The sequence below is a fragment of the Pseudophryne corroboree genome, unplaced genomic scaffold, assembly GCF_028390025.1.
Source record: "Pseudophryne corroboree isolate aPseCor3 unplaced genomic scaffold, aPseCor3.hap2 scaffold_1380, whole genome shotgun sequence".
Lineage (NCBI taxonomy): Eukaryota > Metazoa > Chordata > Amphibia > Anura > Myobatrachidae > Pseudophryne > Pseudophryne corroboree.
In genome coordinates, this window is record NW_026968007.1 from 256 (window position 1) to 19935 (window position 19680).

At 59.4% G+C, this 19680-nt stretch overlaps 1 protein-coding gene across 1 annotated transcript; it reads right to left on the bottom strand.

Annotated features, from left to right (window-relative positions):
• Window positions 1-10843: 10843 nt before the first annotated feature.
• On the bottom strand, window positions 10844-18655 carry RRP1 (ribosomal RNA processing 1). Its single transcript, XM_063951074.1, has 4 exons — window positions 18446-18655; window positions 13626-13708; window positions 11588-12131; window positions 10844-10914 (listed from the first exon to the last, which is right to left on the bottom strand). The coding sequence occupies exons 1-3, from the start codon at window positions 18561-18563 to the stop codon at window positions 12027-12029; spliced, it is 306 nt and encodes a 101-aa protein (XP_063807144.1). The 5' UTR covers window positions 18564-18655; the 3' UTR covers window positions 10844-10914; window positions 11588-12026.
• Window positions 18656-19680: the final 1025 nt, after the last annotated feature.

Sequence of the window (19680 nt, forward strand, 5' to 3'; positions counted from 1 at the left end):
ATTCTCCCATACTCCCCGCCCCACATTCCTCCCCACCTCACCTATACCCCTACATTCTCCATCCGCCCCACATTCCTCCCCACCAGCACCTATACCCCTACATTCTCCCATACTCCCGCCCCACATTCCTCCCCACCGCACCTATACCCCTACATTCTCCCATACTCCCAGCCCCACATTCCTCCCCAGCACACCTATACCCCTACATTCTCCCATACTCCCGCCCCACATTCCTCCCTACCACACCTATACCCCTACATTCTCCCATACCCCCCGCCCCACATTCCCCCCCACTCGCACCTATACCCCTACATTCTCCCATACTCCCAGCCCCCACATTCCTCCCCACCACACCTATACCCCTACATTCTCCCATACTCCCGCCCCACATTCCTCCCCACCCGCACCTATAACCCTACATTCTCCCATACTCCCGCCCCACATTCCTCCCCACCGCACCTATACCCTACATTCTCCCATACTCCCGCCCCACAATTCCCCCCCACCGCACCTATATCCTTACATTCTCCCATACTCCCACCCCACATTCCTCCCCAGCACACCTATACCCCTACATTCTCCCATACTCCCGCCCCACATTCCTCCCTACCACACCTATACCCCTACATTCTCCCATACCCCCCGCCCCACATTCCCCCCCACTGCACCTATACCCCTACATTCTCCCATACTCCCGCCCCACATTCCTCCCCACCACACCTATACCCCTACATTCTTCCATACCCCGCCCCACTGCACCTATACCACTACATTCTCCCATACTCCCGCCCCACATTCCCCCCCACCGCACCTATACCCCTACATTCTTCCATACTCCCGCCCCACATTCCTCCCCACCGCACCTATACCCCTACATTCTCCCATACTCCCGCCCCACATTCCCCCCCACCGCACCTATACCCCTACATTCTCCCATACTCCCGCCCCACATTCCTCCCCACCACACCTATACCCCTACATTCTCCCATACTCCCGCCCCCACCCACACCTAAACCCCTTCATTCTCCCATACCCCCGCCCCACATTCCCCCCCACTGCACCTATACCCCTACATTCTCCCATACTCCAGCCCCACATTCCTCCCCACCACACCTATACCCTACATTCTCCCATACTCCCGCCCCACATTCCTCCCACCACACCTATAACCCTACATTTTCCCATACTCCCGCCCCACATTCCTCCCCACCGCACCTATACCCCTACATTCTCCCATACTCCCGCCCCACATTCCTCCCCACCCGCACCTATACCCCTACATTCTCCCATACTCCCCGCCCCACATTCCTCCCCACCGCACCTATACCCCTACATTCTCCCATACTCCCGCCCCACATTCCTCCCCACCACACCTATACCCCTACATTCTCCCATACCCCTGCCCCACATTCCCCCCCACTGCAACTATACCCCTACATTCTCCCATACTCCAGCCCCACATTCCTCCCCACCACACCTATACCCATACATTCTCCCACACTCCCGCCCCACATTGCTCCCCAACGCACCTATAACCCTACATTCTCCCCATACTCCAGCCCCACATTCCTCCCCACCACACCTATACCCCTACATTCTCCCATACTCCAGCCCCACATTCCTCCCCACTGCACCTATACCCCTACATTCTCCCATACTCCCGCCCCACATTCCTCCCCACCACACCTATACCCCTACATTCTCCCATACTCCCGCCCCACATTCCTCCCCACCGCACCTATACCTCTACATTCTCCCATACTCCCACCCCACATTCCTCCCCAACGTACCTATACCCCTACATTCTCCCATACTCCCGCCCCACATTCCTCCACACTGCACCTATACCCCTACATTCTCCCATACTCCCGCCCCACATTCCTCCCCACCACACCTACATTCTCCCATACTCCCGCCCCACATTCCTCCCACCACACCTACACCCCTACATTCTCCCATACTCCCGCCCCACATTCCTCCTCACTGCACCTATACCCCTACATTCTCCCATACTCCAGCCCCACATTCCTCCCCACTGCACCTATACCCCTACATTCTCCCATACTCCCGCCCCACATTCCTCCCCACTGCACCTATACCCCTACATTCTCCCATACTCCCGCCCCACATTCTTCCCCAACGCACCTACAACCCTACATTCTCCCATACTCCAGCCCACATTCCTCCCCACCACACCTATACCCCTACATTCTCCCATACTCCAGCCCCACATTCCTCCCCACTGCACCTATACCCTTACATTCTCCCATACTACCGCCCCACATTCCTCCCCAACGCACCTATACCCCTACATTCTCCCATACTCCCGCCCCACCGCACCTATACCCCTACATTCTCCCATACTCCAGCCCCACATTCCTCCCCACTGCACCTATACCCCTACATTCTCCCATAGTCCCGCCCCACCTCACCTATACCCCTACATTCTCCCATACTCCCGCCCCACATTCCTCCCCACCGCACCTATACCCCTACGTTCTCCCATACTCCCGCCCCACATTCCCCCCACCGCACCTATACCCCTACATTCTCCCATACGCCCGCCCCACATTCCCCCCCACCGCACCTATACCCCTACATTCTCCATACGCCCGCCCCACATTCCCCCCCACCGCACCTATACCCCTACATTCTCCATACCCCCGCCCCACCTATACCCCTACATTCTCCCATACTAACGCCCCACATTCCCCCCACCGCACCTATATCCCTACATTCTCCCATACTAACGCCCCACATTCCCCCCACCGCACCTATATCCCTACATTCTCCCATACTCCCACCCCACATTCCTCCCCACCGCACCTATACCCCTACATTCTCCCATACTCCCGCCCCACATTCCTCTCCACCACACCTACATTCTCCCATACTAACGCCCCACATTCCCCCACCGCACCTATATCCCTACATTCTCCCATACTCCCACCCCACATTCCTCCCCACCGCACCTATACCCCTACATTCTCCCATACTCCCGCCCCACATTCCTCCCCACCACACCTATACCCCTACATTCTCCATACTCCAGCCCCACATTCCTCCCCACTGCACCTATACCCTTACATTCTCCCATACTACCGCCCCACATTCCTCCCCAACGCACCTATACCCCTACATTCTCCCATACTCCCCCGCCCCACCGCACCTATACCCCTACATTCTCCCATACTCCAGCCCCACATCCTCCCCACTGCACCTATACCCCTACATTCTCCCATAGTCCCGCCCCACCTCACCTATACCCCAACATTCTCCCATACTCCCGCCCCACATTCCTCCCCACCGCACCTATACCCCTACGTTCTCCATACTCCCGCCCCACATTCCTCCCCACCGCACCTATACCCCTACATTCTCCCATACTCCACCCCACATTCCTCCCCACCTCACCTATACCCCTACATTCTCCATACCCCCCGCCCCACATTCCCCCCCACCGCACCTATACCCCTACATTCTCCCATACGCCTGCCCCACATTCCCCCCCACCGCACCTATACCCCTACATTCTCCCATACCCCCGCCCCACCGCACCTATACCCCTACATTCTCCCATACTAACGCCCCACATTCCCCCCACCGCACCTATATCCCTACATTCTCCATACTAACGCCCCACATTCCCCCCACCGCACCTATATCCCTACATTCTCCCATACTCCCACCCCACATTCCTCCCCACCGCACCTATACCCCTACATTCTCCCATACTCCCCGCCCCACATTCCTCTCCACCACACCTACATTCTCCATACTAACGCCCCACATTCCCCCCCCACCGCACCTATATCCCTACATTCTCCCATACTCCCACCCCACATTCCTCCCCACCGCACCTATACCCCTACATTCTCCCATACTCCCGCCCCACATCCTCCCCACTGCACCTATACCCCTACATTCCCCCATACTCCCGCCTCACATTCCTCCCCACCACACCTATACCCCTACATTCTCCCTTACTCCCTCGCCCCACATTCCTCCCCACCGCACCTATACCCCTACATTTCTCCCATACTCCCACCCCACATTCCTCCCCACCGCACCTATACCCCTACATTCTCCCAAACTCCCGACCCACATTCCTCCCCACCGCACCTATACCCTTACATTCTCCCATACTCCCGCCCCACATTCCTCCCCACCGCACCTATACCCCTACATTCTCCCATACTCCAGCCCCACATTCCTCCTCACTGCACCTATAACCTACATTCTTCCATACTCCCGACCCACATTCCTCCCCACCACACCTATACCCCTACATTCTCCCATACCCCCAACCCACCGCACCTATACCCCTACATTCTCCCATACTCCCACCCCACATTCCTCCCCACCTCACCTATACCCCTACATTCTCCCGCCCCACATTCCTCCCCCCCGCACCTATACCATTACATTCTCCCATACTCCACCCCACATTCCTCCCCACCGCACCTATACCCCTACATTCTCCCATACTCCCACACCACATTCCTCCCCACCGCACCTATACCCCTACATTCTCCCATACTCCATCTATAGCCCCCCCCGCCCCACAAACCTCCCCACCGCACCTATACCCCTACATTCTCCCATACTCCCGCCCCACATTCCTCCCCACCGCACCTATACCCCTACATTCTCCCATACTCCCGCCCCACGTACCTCCCACCACACTATACCCCTACATTCTCCCATACTCCCACCCCACATTCCTCCCCACCGCACCTATACCCCTACATTCTCCCATACTCCCGCCCCACCACACCTATAACCCTACATTCTCCCATACTCCCGCCCCACATTCCTCCCCTCCGCACCTATACCCCTACATTCTCCCATACTCCCGCCCCACATTCCTCCCCACCGCACCTATACCCCCTACATTCTCCCATACTCCCACCCCACATTCCTCCCCACCGCACCTATACCCCTACATTCTCCCATACTCCCGCCCCACATTCCTCCCCACCACACCTATACCCCTACATTCTCCCATACTCCCACCCCACATTCCTCCCCACCGCATCTATACCCCTACATTCTCCCATACTCCCGCCCCACATTCCTCCCCACCACACCTATACCCCTACATTCTCCTACTCCCGCCCCACTCCTCCCCACCGCACCTATACCCCTACATTCTCCCATACTCCCACCCAACATTCCTCCCCACCACACCTATACCCCTACATTCTCCCATACTCCCACCCCACATTCCTCCCTACCGCACCTATACCTCTACATTCTCCCATACTCCATCTATAGCCCCCCCCCGCCCCACAAACCTCCCCACCGCACCTATACCCCTACATTCTCCCATACTCCCGCCCCACATTCCTCCCCACCGCACCTATACCCCTACATTCTCCCATACTCCCGCCTCACATTCCCCCCCACTGCACCTATACCCCTACATTCTCCCATACTACCGCCCCACATTCCTCCCCACCGCACCTATACCCCTACATTCTACCATACTCCCGCCCCACATTCCTCCCCACCACACCTACACCCCTACATTCTCCCATACTAACGCCCCACATTCCTCCCCACCGCACCTATACCCCTACATTCTCCCATACTCCCGCCCCACCGCACCTATACCCCTACATTCTCCCATACTCCCGCCCCACATTCCTCCCCACCGCACCTATACCCCTACATTCTCCCATACTCCCGCCCCACATTCCTCCCCACCGCACCTATACCCCTACATTCTCCCATACTCCCGCCCCACCGCACCTATAACCCTACATTCTCCCATACTCCCGCCCCACATTCCTCCCCACCGCACCTATACCCCTACATTCTCCCATACTCCCGCCCCACATTCCTCCCCACCGCACCTATACCCCTACATTCTCCCATACTCCCGCCCCACATTCCTCCCCACCGCACCTATACCCCTACATTCTCCCATACTCCCGCCCCACCGCACCTATACCCCTACATTCTCCCATACTCCCGCCCCACATTCCTCCCCACCACATCTATACCCCTACATTCTCCCATACTACCGCCCCACATTCCTCCCCACCTCACCTATACCCCTACATTCTCCCATACCCCCGCCCCACATTCCCCCCCACCGCACCTATACCCCTACATTCTCCCATACTCCCGCCCCACATTCCTCCCCACCGCACCTATACCCCTACATTCTCCCATACTCCCGCCCCACAGTCCTCCCCACCGCACCTATACCCCTACATTCTCCCATACTCCCACCCCACATTCCTCCCCACCGCACCTACACCCCTACATTCTCCCATACTAACGCCCCACATTCCTCACCACCGCACCTATACCCCTACATTCTCCCACCCCACATTCCTCCCCACAGCACCTATACCCCTACAATCTCCCATACTCCCGCCCCACATTCCTCCCCACCGCACCTATACCCCTACATTCTCCCATACTCCCGCCCCACCTATACCCCTACATTCTCCCATACTCCCGCCCCACATTCCTCCCCACCACACCTATACCCCTACATTCTCCCATACTCCCGCCCCACATTCCTCCCCACCGCACCTATACCCCTACATTCTCCCATACTCCCGCCCCACATTCCTCCCCACCGCACCTATACCCCTACATTCTCCCATACTCCCGCCCCACCGCACCTATACCCCTACATTCTCCCATACTCCCGCCCCACATTCCTCCCCACCGCACCTATACCCCTACATTCTCCCATACTCCCGCCCCACATTCCTCCCCACCACACCTATACCCCTACATTCTCCCATACTCCCGCCCCACATTCCTCCCCACCGCACCTATACCCCTACATTCTCACATATTCCCGCCCCACATTCCTCCCCACCGCACCTATACCCCTACATTCTCCCATACTCCCGCCCCACATTCCTCCCCACCGCACCTATACCCCTACATTCTCCCATACTCCCGCCCCACATTCCTCCCCACCGCACCTATACCCCTACATTCTCCCATACTCCCGCCGCACCGCACCTATACCCCTACATTCTCCCATACTCACGCCCCACATTCCTCCCCACCACATCTATACCCCTACATTCTCCCATACTACCGCCCCACATTCCTCCCCACCTCACCTATACCCCTACATTCTCCCATACCCCCGCCCCACATTCCCCCCCACCGCACCTATACCCCTACATTCTCCCATACTCCCGCCCCACATTCCTCCCCACCGCACCTATACCCCTACATTCTCCCATACTCCCGCCCCACATTCCTCCCCACCGCACCTATACCCCTACATTCTCCCATACTCCCGCCCCACATTCCTCCCCACCGCACCTACACCCCTACATTCTCCCATACTAACGCCCTACATTCCTCACCACCGCACCTATACCCCTACATTCTCCCATACTCCCACCCCACATTCCTCCCCACAGCACCTATACCCCTACAATCTCCAATACTCCCGCCCCACATTCCTCCCCACCGCACCTATACCCCTACATTCTCCCATACTCCCGCCCCACATTCCTCCCCACCGCACCTATACCCCTACATTCTCCCGCCCCACATTCCTCCCCACCGCACCTATAACCCTACATTCTCCCATACTCCCGCCCCACATTCCTCCCCACCGCACCTATACCCCTACATTCTCCCGCCCCACATTCCTCCCCACCGCTCCTATACCCCTACATTCTCCCATACTCCCGCCCCACATTCCTCCCCACCGCACCTATACCCCTACATTCTCCCATACTCCCACCCCACATTCCTCCCCACCGCACCTATACCCCAACATTCTCCCATACTCCCGCCCCACCACACCTATACCCCTACATTCTCCCATACTCCCGCCCCACATTCCTCCCCACCACACCTAAAACCCTACATTCTCCCATACTCCCGCCCCACATTCCTCCCCACCGCACCTATACCCCTACATTCTCCCATACTCCCGCCCCACATTCCTCCCCACCACACCTATACCCCTACATTTTCCCATACTCCCGCCCCACATTCCTCCCCACCACACCTATACCCCTACATTCTCCCATACTCCCGCCCCACATTCCTCCCCACCACACCTATACCCCTACATTCTCCCATACTCCCGCCCCACATTCCTCCCCACCGCACCTATACCCCTACATTCTCCCATACTCCCGCCCCACATTCCTCCCCACCACACCTATACCCCTACATTCTCCCATACTCCCGCCCCACATTCCTCCCCACCGCACCTATACCCCTACATTCTCACATATTCCCGCCCCACATTCCTCCCCACCGCACCTATACCCCTACATTCTCCCATACTCCCGCCCCACATTCCTCCCCACCGCACCTATACCCCTACATTCTCCCATACTCCCGCCCCACATTCCTCCCCACCGCACCTATACCCCTACATTCTCCCATACTCCCACCCCACATTCCTCCCCACCGCACCTATACCCCTACATTCTCCCATACTCCCGCCCCACATTCCTCCCCACTGCACCTATACCCCTACATTCTCCCATACTCCCGCCTCACATTCCTCCCCAGCACACCTATACCCCTACATTCTCCCATACTCCCGCCCCACATTCCTCCCCACCGCACCTATACCCCTACATTCTCCCATACTCCCGCCCCACATTCCTCCCCACCGCACCTTAACCCCTACATTCTCCCATACTCCCGCCCCACATTCCTCCCCACCGCACCTATACCCCTACATTCTCCCATACTCCCGCCCCACATTCCTCCCCACCACACCTATACCCCTACATTCTCCCATACTCCCGCCCCACATTCCTCCCCACCGCACCTATACCCCTACATTCTCCCATACTCCCGCCCCACATTCCTCCCCACCGCACCTATACCCCTACATTCTCCCATACTCCCGCCCCACATTCCTCCCCACCGCACCTATACCCCTACATTCTCCCATACTCCCGCCCCACATTCCTCCCCACCGCACCTATACCCCTACATTCTCCCATACTCCCGCCCCACATTCCTCCCCACCGCACCTATACCCCTACATTCTCCCATACTCCCGCCCCACATTCCTCCCCACCGCACCTATACCCCTACATTCTCCCATACTCCCGCCCCACATTCCTCCCCACCGCACCTAAACCCCTACATTCTCCCATACTCCCGCCCCACATTCCTCCCCACCGCACCTATACCCCTACATTCTCCCATACTCCCGCCCCACATTCCTCCCCACCGCACCTATACCCCTACATTCTCCCATACTCCCGCCCCACATTCCTCCCCCACCGCACCTATACCCCTACATTCTCCCATACTCCCACCCCACATTCCTCCCCACCGCACCTATACCCTTACATTCTCCCATACTCCCGCCCCACATTCCTCCCCACCACACCTATACCCCTACATTCTCCCATACTCCCGCCCCACATTCCTCCCCACCGCACCTATACCCCTACATTCTCACATACTCCCGCCCCACATTCCTCCCCACCGCACCTATACCCCTACATTCTCACATACTCCCGCCCCACATTCCTCCCCACCGCACCTATACCCCTACATTCTCCCATACTCCCGCCCCACATTCCTCCCCACCGCACCTAAACCCCTACATTCTCCCATACTCCCGCCCCACATTCCTCCCCACCGCACCTATACCCCTACATTCTCCCATACTCCCGCCCCACATTCCTCCCCACCGCACCTATACCCCTACATTCTCCCATACTCCCACCCCACATTCCTCCCCACCACACCTATACCCCTACATTCTCCCATACTCCCCGCCCCACATTCCTCCCCACCACACCTATACCCCTACATTCTCCCATACTCCCGCCCCACATTCCTCCCCACCACACCTATACCCCTACATTCTCCCATACTCCCGCCCCACATTCCTCCCCACCGCACCTATACCCCTACATTCTCACATACTCCCGCCCCACATTCCTCCCCACCGCACCTATACCCCTACATTCTCCCATACTCCCGCCCCACATTCCTCCCCACCGCACCTAAACCCCTACATTCTCCCATACTCCCGCCCCACATTCCTCCCCACCGCACCTATACCCCTACATTCTCCCATACTCCCGCCCCACATTCCCCCCCACCGCACCTATACCCCCACATTCTCCCATACTCCCGCCCCACATTCCTCCCCACCGCACCTATACCCCTACATTCTCCCATACTCCCGCCCTACATTCTTCCCCACCGCACCTATACCCCTACATTCTCCCATACTCCCGCCCCACATTCCCCCCCACCGCACCTATACCCCCACATTCTCCCATACTCCCGCCCCACATTCCTCCCCAACGCACCTATACCCCTACATTCTCCCATACTCCCGCCCCACATTCCTCCCCACCGCACCTATACCCCTACATTCTCCCATACTCCCGCCCCACATTCCTCCCCACCGCACCTATACCCCTACATTCTCCGATACTCCCACCCCACATTCCTCCCCACCACACCTATACCCCTACATTCTCCCATACTCCCGCCCCACATTCCTCCCCACTGCCCCTATATATCCCCTAATCCAGCTGTTCCCACACTGAGTGCCTCAGGTTGCTGGTCCAGGACCAAAACAAATGATTTATGGTGAAAGTGACAGGAAAGAGCAGCGCTGGCGGCTGACAAACATGAACTATATGGACAATCAGGAGCACACCGGTGTCCCCACCACATAGCGGAACAGTCACATATAAGCACAGGTTACTTCACTATCAATAAGAAACACTTGGACTTGGGTGCCATGAAACAACGCGGACGCCCTAGTTTGGGAACCACTACGCTAATCAGTAAAAATGACCCTTCAGCCCCCTACATTCCCCCCACGATCTTTATCCCTGTGCCCCAGTGTCCCCCTTACCTTTCCTCCCAATCTGCTCTTCTGAGCAGCTCCGCAGACTGACGCAGCACAAACCGGCTTAGCTGAGGAAGGAAAGAAACGCGTCGATGAGAGAGGAACACAGGGTCCTGCGTGTGGTGATACACTCTGACAGCGTCTTCTGCAGGACACCGGTCATTTCTTGTAAACGGACTCAATTTAATCACGTTAAAAACTTCTCACAACCCCCCTCCCCCACACGTCATGTGACGTGGAAGAGTCAAGCCTGTAAGTGTGGTTACACCTCTCACCTCCTCCATGTTACTGTTCTAGATGTCATAGGCGGAGACGGAAATCCCGCACTATATTCTCTTCCAGAAGCAGCGAGCACGCAGACCTACTGTATTGCGGCATTCCGCATTCTTCTCGCTGGTCTCGTAATGCCCCCTTTATTCCAATGCCCTCCTGCCAATCTCACCTATGCCTGACATTAGGAAGTGGCGACGGCTCCGGTGTGAGCCACGGATGTACCCACACAGGGGAGAACGCTGCATAAGGGACAGCCCTGGGGGCAGGAGTACATAGGCGTTGTCATAACGTGATTTATGCAGATAATGACAATGGGGGCTCTTCAGTAATTGCACCGTGAATGGGAGAGTACTACGAAATAACGGGTGACCGCGCTGCACAAGTACTCACACCTGCCGCTAGTCTCTCTGATGCTACCCCCCCCCCCCACGTCCACTCAATGTATGGACCCCCACGCGTGGGCCTCACCGTGTAGAACTTGTCCAGACGCAGACGGTCGATTCCATTCCACTCCGATTCAGGGTTTGCCAAAAACAGCGAATAAAGAGGTTCTCTGCCAGGAGATAGGAGGGGACTGTGAGATGGGGCATGTTATGTCATTATCAGCATCTTACATATTCCACAGCGGATACAGAACACTCCCCCGGGTCACATGTGTAAGAGGGAGCAATGGATTCTGGGAGGACAGATTCTGGTGGAGGTACAGATGTACCACGGTGTGGGTGACAGGGTAGGAGGGGATGGTGCCCACCATGAAAGGGTCAGAGAGGACCGGTCTAAAAGCAATCTGCACACAATGGCCCTGAGGGTGAGGGGGTATCAAGCTCCACTTCCTGGGGTCACCGTCACCACTGTATAATACATGGACAACGGAGAAACCTTTATTAAATGATTTCATGGTTATTGATTAGTCTGTGATGGCGCTTAGTGAGTGGAATCGGAGCAGCATACATACGTGACTGGCCGACTGCAGCGTGTTTATCAGCTGGGACATGGAGCGCGCCAACTCCTCCTGCAGAGAGAGACAGAGAACATGTTCATGCACCTGCGCGGGCAGACCACCGCACACCCGCACAGGCAGGCCGGGCCAACGCACACCCGCACAGGCAGGCCGGGCCAACGCACACCCGCACAGGCAGACCGGGCCACCGCACACCCGCACAGGCAGACCGGGCCACCGCACACCCGCACAGGCAGACCGGGCCACCGCACACCCGCACAGGCAGCCCGGGCCACCGCACACCCGCACAGGCAGACCGGGCCACCGCACACCCGCACAGGCAGACCGGGCCAGTTCCGCACAGCTATGGCAACACCATGATCACACACCCGCACAGACAGCGAGACTGCAGTGGCAAACAAAGCGTGATGGATTTCAGGCAGGGCGGGATTCACACAGCCATGGCGACAGTGATCACATCCTCACACAGACAAGGAGACCGCAGATGCAAACAAAGCAAGATGGCAGGCAGACGCACAGGCAGGGAGGCGGGCAGGGGGGTGGACGCACAGGAAGGGAGGCGGGCAGACGCACAGGAAGGGAGGCGGGAAGGGGGGCACAGGAATGGAGGCGGGCGGGGGGTGGACGCACAGGAATGGAGGCGGGCGGGGGTGGACACACAGGAAGGGAGGCGGGCAGGGGTGGACGCACAGGAAGGGAGGCGGGCAGGGGTGGACGCACAGGAAGGGAGGCGGGCAGGGGTGGACGCACAGGAAGGGAGGCGGGCAGGGGGTGGACGCACAGGAAGGGAGGCGGGTGGACGCACAGGAAGGGAGGCGGGCGGGGGTGGACGCACAGGAAGGGAGGCGGGCAGGGGGTGGACGCACAGGAAGGGAGGCGGGCGGGGGGTGGACGCACAGATAGGGAGGCGGGCGGCGGGTTGGACGCACAGGAAGGGAGGCGGGTAGGGGGTGGACGCACAGGAAGGGAGGCGGGTAGGGGGTGTACGCACAGGAAGGGAGGCGGGTGGGGGGGGGGGTGGACGCACAGGAAGGGAGGCGGGTGGGGGGGGGGGTGGACGCACAGGAAGGGAGGCGGGAAGGGGGGTGGACGCACAGGGGAAGGGGAGGCGGGCAGGGGGTGGACGCACAGGAAGGGAGGCGGGAAGGGGGGTGGACGCACAGGAAGGGAGGCGGGAAGGGGGGTGGACGCACAGGAAGGGAGGCGGGAAGGGGGGTGGACGCACAGGAAGGGAGGCGGGAAGGGGGGTGGACGCACAGGAAGGGAGGCGGGCGAGGGGTGGACGCACAGGAAGGGAGGCGGGCGAGGGGTGGACGCACAGGAAGGGAGGTGGGTAGGGGGTGGACACACAGGAAGGGAGGCGGGAAGGGGGGGTGGACGCACAGGAAGGGAGGCGGGAAGGGGGGGTGGACGCACAGGAAGGGAGGCGGGATGGGGGGTGGACGCACAGGAAGGGAGGCGGGTAGGGGGGGGGGTGGACGCACAGGAAGGGAGGCGGGCTGGGAGCACACAGACAGACAGGAGGACCGCAGGCAGGTAGGTTACCTGGAGCAGAGGTTTGTCCTGCATCCACATACAGTAAAAGAGACCCTTCCAGATCTTGCAGAACTCATCAGCTGTGAATCCACCTGGCCAGAAATGAGAATAAGTGGGGTCCAGCTAGCGATCAACTCGGAATGACCCCCATAGTGCAACCACATAATACTAATATCTCACCAGCAACGTCTCTCCCCCAATTCATCGTCCCAAAATACTACTATGCACACCCTACCCCTATATCCCCAGCATTACTGCCCCGTCTCCCCAGGTTACTGTCCGCTTCTCCACCCTGTCCCGAGTGTTACTGCCCCTTCTCCCCCTGTCCCCAGCGTTACTGCCCCCTTCTCCCCCTGTCCCGAGTGTTACTGCCACTTCTCCCCCTGTCCCCAGCGTTACTGCCCCGTCTTCCCAGGTTACTGTCCGCTTCTCCACCCTGTCCCGAGTGTTACTGCCCCTTCTCCCCCTGTCCCGAGTGTTACTGCCCCTTCTCCCCCTGTCCCGAGTGTTACTGCCCCTTCTCCCCCTGTCCCCAGCGTTACTGCCCCCTTCTCCCCCTGTCCCGAGCGTTACTGCCACTTCTCCCCCTGTCCCCAGCGTTACTGCCACTTCTCCCCCTGTCCCCAGCGTTACTGCCCCGTCTCCCCAGGTTACTGTCCGCTTCTCCACCCTTCCCGAGTGTTACTGCCCCCTTCTCCCCCCGTCCCCAGTGTTACTGCCCCTTCTCCCCCCGTCCCCAGTGTTACTGCCCCCTTCTCCCCCCGTCCCCAGTGTTACTGCCCCCTTCTCCCCCCCGTCCCCAGTGTTACTGCCCCCTTCTCCCCCCCGTCCCCAGTGTTACTGCCCCCTTCTCCCCCCGTCCCCAGTGTTACTGCCCCCTTCTCCCCCCGTCCCCAGTGTTACTGCCCCCTTCTCCCCCCGTCCCCAGCGTTACTGCCCCCTTCTCCCCCCGTCCCCAGCGTTACTGCCCCCTTCTCCCCCCGTCCCCAGCGTTACTGCCCCCTTCTCCCCCGTCCCCAGCGTTACTGCCCCCAGTCCCCAGCGTTACTGCCCCCAGTCCCCAGCGTTACTGCCCCCAGTCCCCAGCGTTACTGCCCCCTTCTCCCCCAGTCCCCAGCGTTACCGGGCCCCTCTCCCCCAGTCCCCAGCGTTACTGCCCCCTTCTCCCCCTGTCCCCAGCGTTACTGCCCCCTTCTCCCCCTGTCCCCAGCGTTACTGCCCCCTTCTCCCCCTGTCCCCAGCGTTACTGCCCCCTTCTCCCCCTGTCCCAGCGTTACTGCCCCCTTCTCCCCCTGTCCCCAGCGTTACTGCCCCCTTCTCCCCCTGTCCCCAGCGTTACTGCCCCCTTCTCCCCGTCCCCAGCGTTACTGCCCCCTTCTCCCCCTGTCCCCAGCGTTACTGCCCCCTTCTCCCCCCTATCCCCAGCGTTACTGCCCCCGTCCCCAGCGTTACTGCCCCCAGTCCCCAGTTTTACTGCCCCCTTCTCCCCCTGTCCCCAGTGTTACTGCCCCCTTCTCCCCCTGTCCCCAGTGTTACTGCCCCCTTCTCCCCCTGTCCCCAGCGTTACTGCCCCCTGTCCCCAGTGTTACTGCCCCCTTCTCCCCGTCCCCAGCGTTACTGCCCCCTTCTCCCCTGTCCCCAGCGTTACTGCCCCCTTATCCCCTGTCCCCAGCGTTACTGCCCCCTTCTCCCCCTCTCCCCAGTGTTACTGCCCCCTTCTCCCCCTGTCCCCAGCGTTACTGCCCCCTTCTCCCCCTGTCCCCAGCATTACTGCCCCCTTCTCCCCTGTCCCCAGCATTACTGCCCCCTTCTCCCCTGTCCCCAGCATTACTGCCCCCTTCTCCCCCTCTCCCAGTGTTACTGCCCCCTTCTCCCCCTCTCCCCAGTGTTACTGCCCCCTTCTCCCCCTCTCCCCAGTGTTACTGCCCCCTTCTCCCCAGTGTTACTGTCCCCTGCTCCCCCTGTCCCCAGCGTTACTGCCCCCTTCTCCCCCTGTCCCCAGCGTTACTGCCCCCGAGTGTTACTGCCACTTCTCCCCCTGTCCCCAGCGTTACTGCCCCGTCTCCCCAGGTTACTGTCCGCTTCTCCACCTGTCCCGAGTGTTACTGCCCCTTCTCCCCCCGTCCCCAGTGTTACTGCCCCCTTCTCCCCCCGTCCCCAGTGTTACTGCCCCTTCTCCCCCCGTCCCCAGTGTTACTGCCCCCTCTCCCCCCGTCCCCAGCGTTACTGCCCCCTACTCCCCCTGTCCCCAGTGTTACTGCCCCCTTCTCCCCCTGTCCCCAGTGTTACTGCCCCCTTCTCCCCCTGTCCCCAGCGTTACTGCCCCCTTCTACCCCTGTCCCCAGCGTTACTGCCCCCTTCTCCCACTGTCCCTGCCCCCTTCTACCCCTGTCCCCAGCGTTACTGCCCCCTTCTCCCCCTGTCCCCAGTGTTACTGCCCCCTTCTCCCCCTGTCCCCAGTGTTCCTGCCCCCTCTTCCCCTGTCCCCAGTTACTGCCCCCTTCTCCCCTGTCCCCAGCGTTACTGCCCCCTTCTCCCCTGTCCCCAGCGTTACTGCCCCCTACTCCCCGTCCCCAGCGTTACTGCCCCCTTCTCCCCGTCCCCAGCGTTACTGCCCCCTTCTCCCCCTGTCCCCAGCGTTACTGCCCCCTTCTCCCCGTCCCCAGCGTTACTGCCCCCTGCTCCCCCTGTCCCCAGCGTTACTGCCCCCTTCTCCCCTGTCCCCAGTGTTACTGCCCCCTTCTCCCCGTCCCCAGCGTTACTGCCCCCTTCTCCCCCTGTCCCCAGCGTTACTGCCCCCTTCTCCCCCTGTCCCCAGCGTTACTGCCCCCTTCTCCCCCTGTCCCCAGCGTTACTGCCCCCTTCTCCCCCTGTCCCCAGCGTTACTGCCCCCTTCTCCCCCTGTCCCCAGCGTTACAGCCCCCTTCTCCCCCTGTCCCCAGCGTTACTGCCCCCTTCTCCCCCCGTCCCCAGCGTTACTGCCCCCTTCTCCCCCCGTCCCCAGTGTTACTGCCCCCTTCTCCCCCCGTCCCCAGTGTTACTGCCCCCTGCTCCCCCTGTCCCCAGTGTTACTGCCCCCTTCTCCCCCCGTCCCCAGTGTTACTGCCCCCTTCTCCCCGTCCCCAGTGTTACTGCCCCCTTCTCCCCCTGTCCCCAGTGTTACTGCCCCCTTCTCCCCCTGTCCCCAGTGTTACTGCCCCCTTCTCCCCTGTCCCCAGTGTTACTGCCCCCTTCTCCCCCCGTCCCCAGTGTTACTGCCCCCTTCTCCCCTGTCCCCAGTGTTACTGCCCCCTTCTCCCCTGTCCCCAGTGTTACTGCCCCCTTCTCCCCCTGTCCCCAGTGTTACTGCCCCCTTCTCCCCTGTCCCCAGTGTTACTGCCCCCTTCTCCCCCTGTCCCCAGTGTTACTGCCCCTGCCCCCAGTGTTACTGCCCCCTTCTCCCCTGTCCCCAGTGTTACTGCCCCCTTCTCCCCCCGTCCCCAGTGTTACTGCCCCCTTCTCCCCTGTCCCCAGTGTTACTGCCCCCTTCTCCCCCCGTCCCCAGTGTTACTGCCCCCTTCTCCCCCTGTCCCCAGTGTTACTGCCCCCTTCTCCCCCTGTCCCCAGTGTTACTGCCCCCTTATCCCCCTGTCCCAGTTCAGTGTTACTGCCCCCTGTCCCCAGTGTTACTGCCCCCTTCTCCCCCTGTCCCCAGTGTTACTGCCCCCTTCTCCCCCTGTCCCCAGTGTTACTGCCCCCTTCTCCCCCTGTCCCCAGTGTTACTGCCCCCTTCTCCCCCTGTCCCCAGTGTTACTGCCCCCTTCTCCCCTGTCCCCAGTGTTACTGCCCCCTGCTCCCCCTGTCCCGTGTTCCTGCCCCCTTCTCCCCTGTCCCCAGTGTTCCTGCCCCCTTCTCCCCTGTCCCCAGTGTTACTGCCCCCTGCCCCCAGTGTTACTGCCCCCTTCTCCCCTGTCCCCAGTGTTCCTGCCCCCTTCTCCCCTGTCCCCAGTGTTACTGCCCCCTGCCCCCAGTGTTACTGCCCCCTTCTCCCCTGTCCCCAGTGTTACTGCCCCCTGCCCCCAGTGTTACTGCCCCCTGCTCCCCCTGTCCCCAGTGTTACTGCCCCCTTCTCCCCTGCCCCCAGTGTTACTGCCCCCTTCTCCCCCCGTCCCCAGTGTTACTGCCCCCTTCTCCCCTGTCCCCAGTGTTACTGCCCCCTTCTCCCCCTGTCCCCAGTGTTACTGCCCCCTTCTCCCCCCGTCCCCAGTGTTACTGCCCCCTTCTCCCCTGTCCCCAGTGTTACTGCCCCCTTCTCCCCTGTCCCCAGTGTTACTGCCCCTTCTCCCCTGTCCCCAGTGTTCCTGCCCCCTTCTCCCCTGTCCCCAGTGTTACTGCCCCCTTCTCCCCCTGTCCCCAGTGTTACTGCCCCTTTCTCCCCCTGTCCCCAGTGTTACTGCCCCCTTCTCCCCCTGTCCCCAGTGTTACTGCCCCCTTCTCCCCTGTCCCCAGTGTTCTGCCCCCTTCTCCCCCTGTCCCCAGTGTTACTGCCCCCTTCTCCCCCTGTCCCCAGTGTTACTGCCCCTTTCTCCCCCTGTCCCCAGTGTTACTGCCCCCTTCTCCCCCTGTCCCCAGTGTTACTGCCCCCTTCTCCCCTGTCCCCAGTGTTACTGCCCCCTTCTCCCCCTGTCCCCAGTGTTCCTGCCCCCTCTTCCCCTGTCCCCAGTGTTACTGCCCCCTTCTCCCCCTGTCCCCAGTGTTACTGCCCCCTCTTCCCCTGTCCCCAGTGTTACTGCCCCCTGCTCCCCGGTTCCTGCCCCCTCTCCGCTCCCCCATACCCCCCGGTCTCTCACCGGTCGGGGCGGCGCTCCGGGCCCTCAGGTAACCCCGCAGTTTGCGCAGGGCCCGGTCCCGGCTCTTCTTATCATTGGCCGCGAGTCTCTGCGCCAGCTGCAGGGAGAGATCCGCCATGCTGCTACCGGGCACGTTGTGCTGGCGCTCTGGGATGACGTCACTTCGGGATCCGGCGTCATACAGCACGCGCCTCTGCTGTCTCCGACGCAGGCGCCATCTTCCCGGGTTCAGCGCCGTTCACCTTTATGTTACTGGTCTCCGCAAACATGGCGGCGCTGCCCAGGTTCACGGGGACACATTCTGCTAACAATGGTGCTGGCCTCAGAGCATGTGCCTGGGTGTGAGGGGTAATAACTACGTGTGATGTGTGATAATTACATGTATGTGATGTCCCATGTGTGTGTAATAATAATTACATGTATGTGATGTCACCTGTGTGTGATAATAATTACATGTATGTGATGTCACCTGTGTGTGTGTGATAATAATAATTACATGTATGTGATGTCGTGTGTGTGTGTGTGTGTGTGTGTGTGTGTGTGTGTGTGTGTGTGTGTGTGTGTGTGTGATAATAATTACATGTATGTGATGTCCTGTGTGTGTGTGTGTGTGATAATAATTACATATATGTGATGTTGTGTGTGTGTGTGTGTGTGTGTGTGTGATAATAATTACATGTATGTGATGTCCTGTGTGTGTGTGTGTGTGTGTGTGATAATAATTACATGTATGTGATGTTTCCTGTGTGTGTGATAATAATTACATGTATGTGATGTCCTGTGTGTGTGATAATTACATGTATGTGATGTCCCGTGTGTGTGTGTGATAATAATTACATGTATGTGATGTTTCCTGTGTGTGTGATAATAATTACACGTATGTGATGTCCTGTGTGTGTGATAATTACATGTATGTGATGTCCCGTGTGTGTGTGTGTGTGTGTGTGATAATAATTACATGTATGTGATGTTTCCTGTGTGTGTGATAATAATTACATGTATGTGATGTCCCCTGTGTGTGTGTGATAATAATTACATGTATGTGATGTCCTGTGTGTGTGATAATAATTACATGTATGTGATGTCCCGCGTGAGTGATAAGAATTACATGTATGTGATGTCCCCTGTGTGTGTGATAATAATTACATGTATGTGATGTCGTGTGTGTGTGTGAGATAATAATTACATGTATGTGATGTCCTGTATGTGTGCTAATAATTACATGTATGTGATGT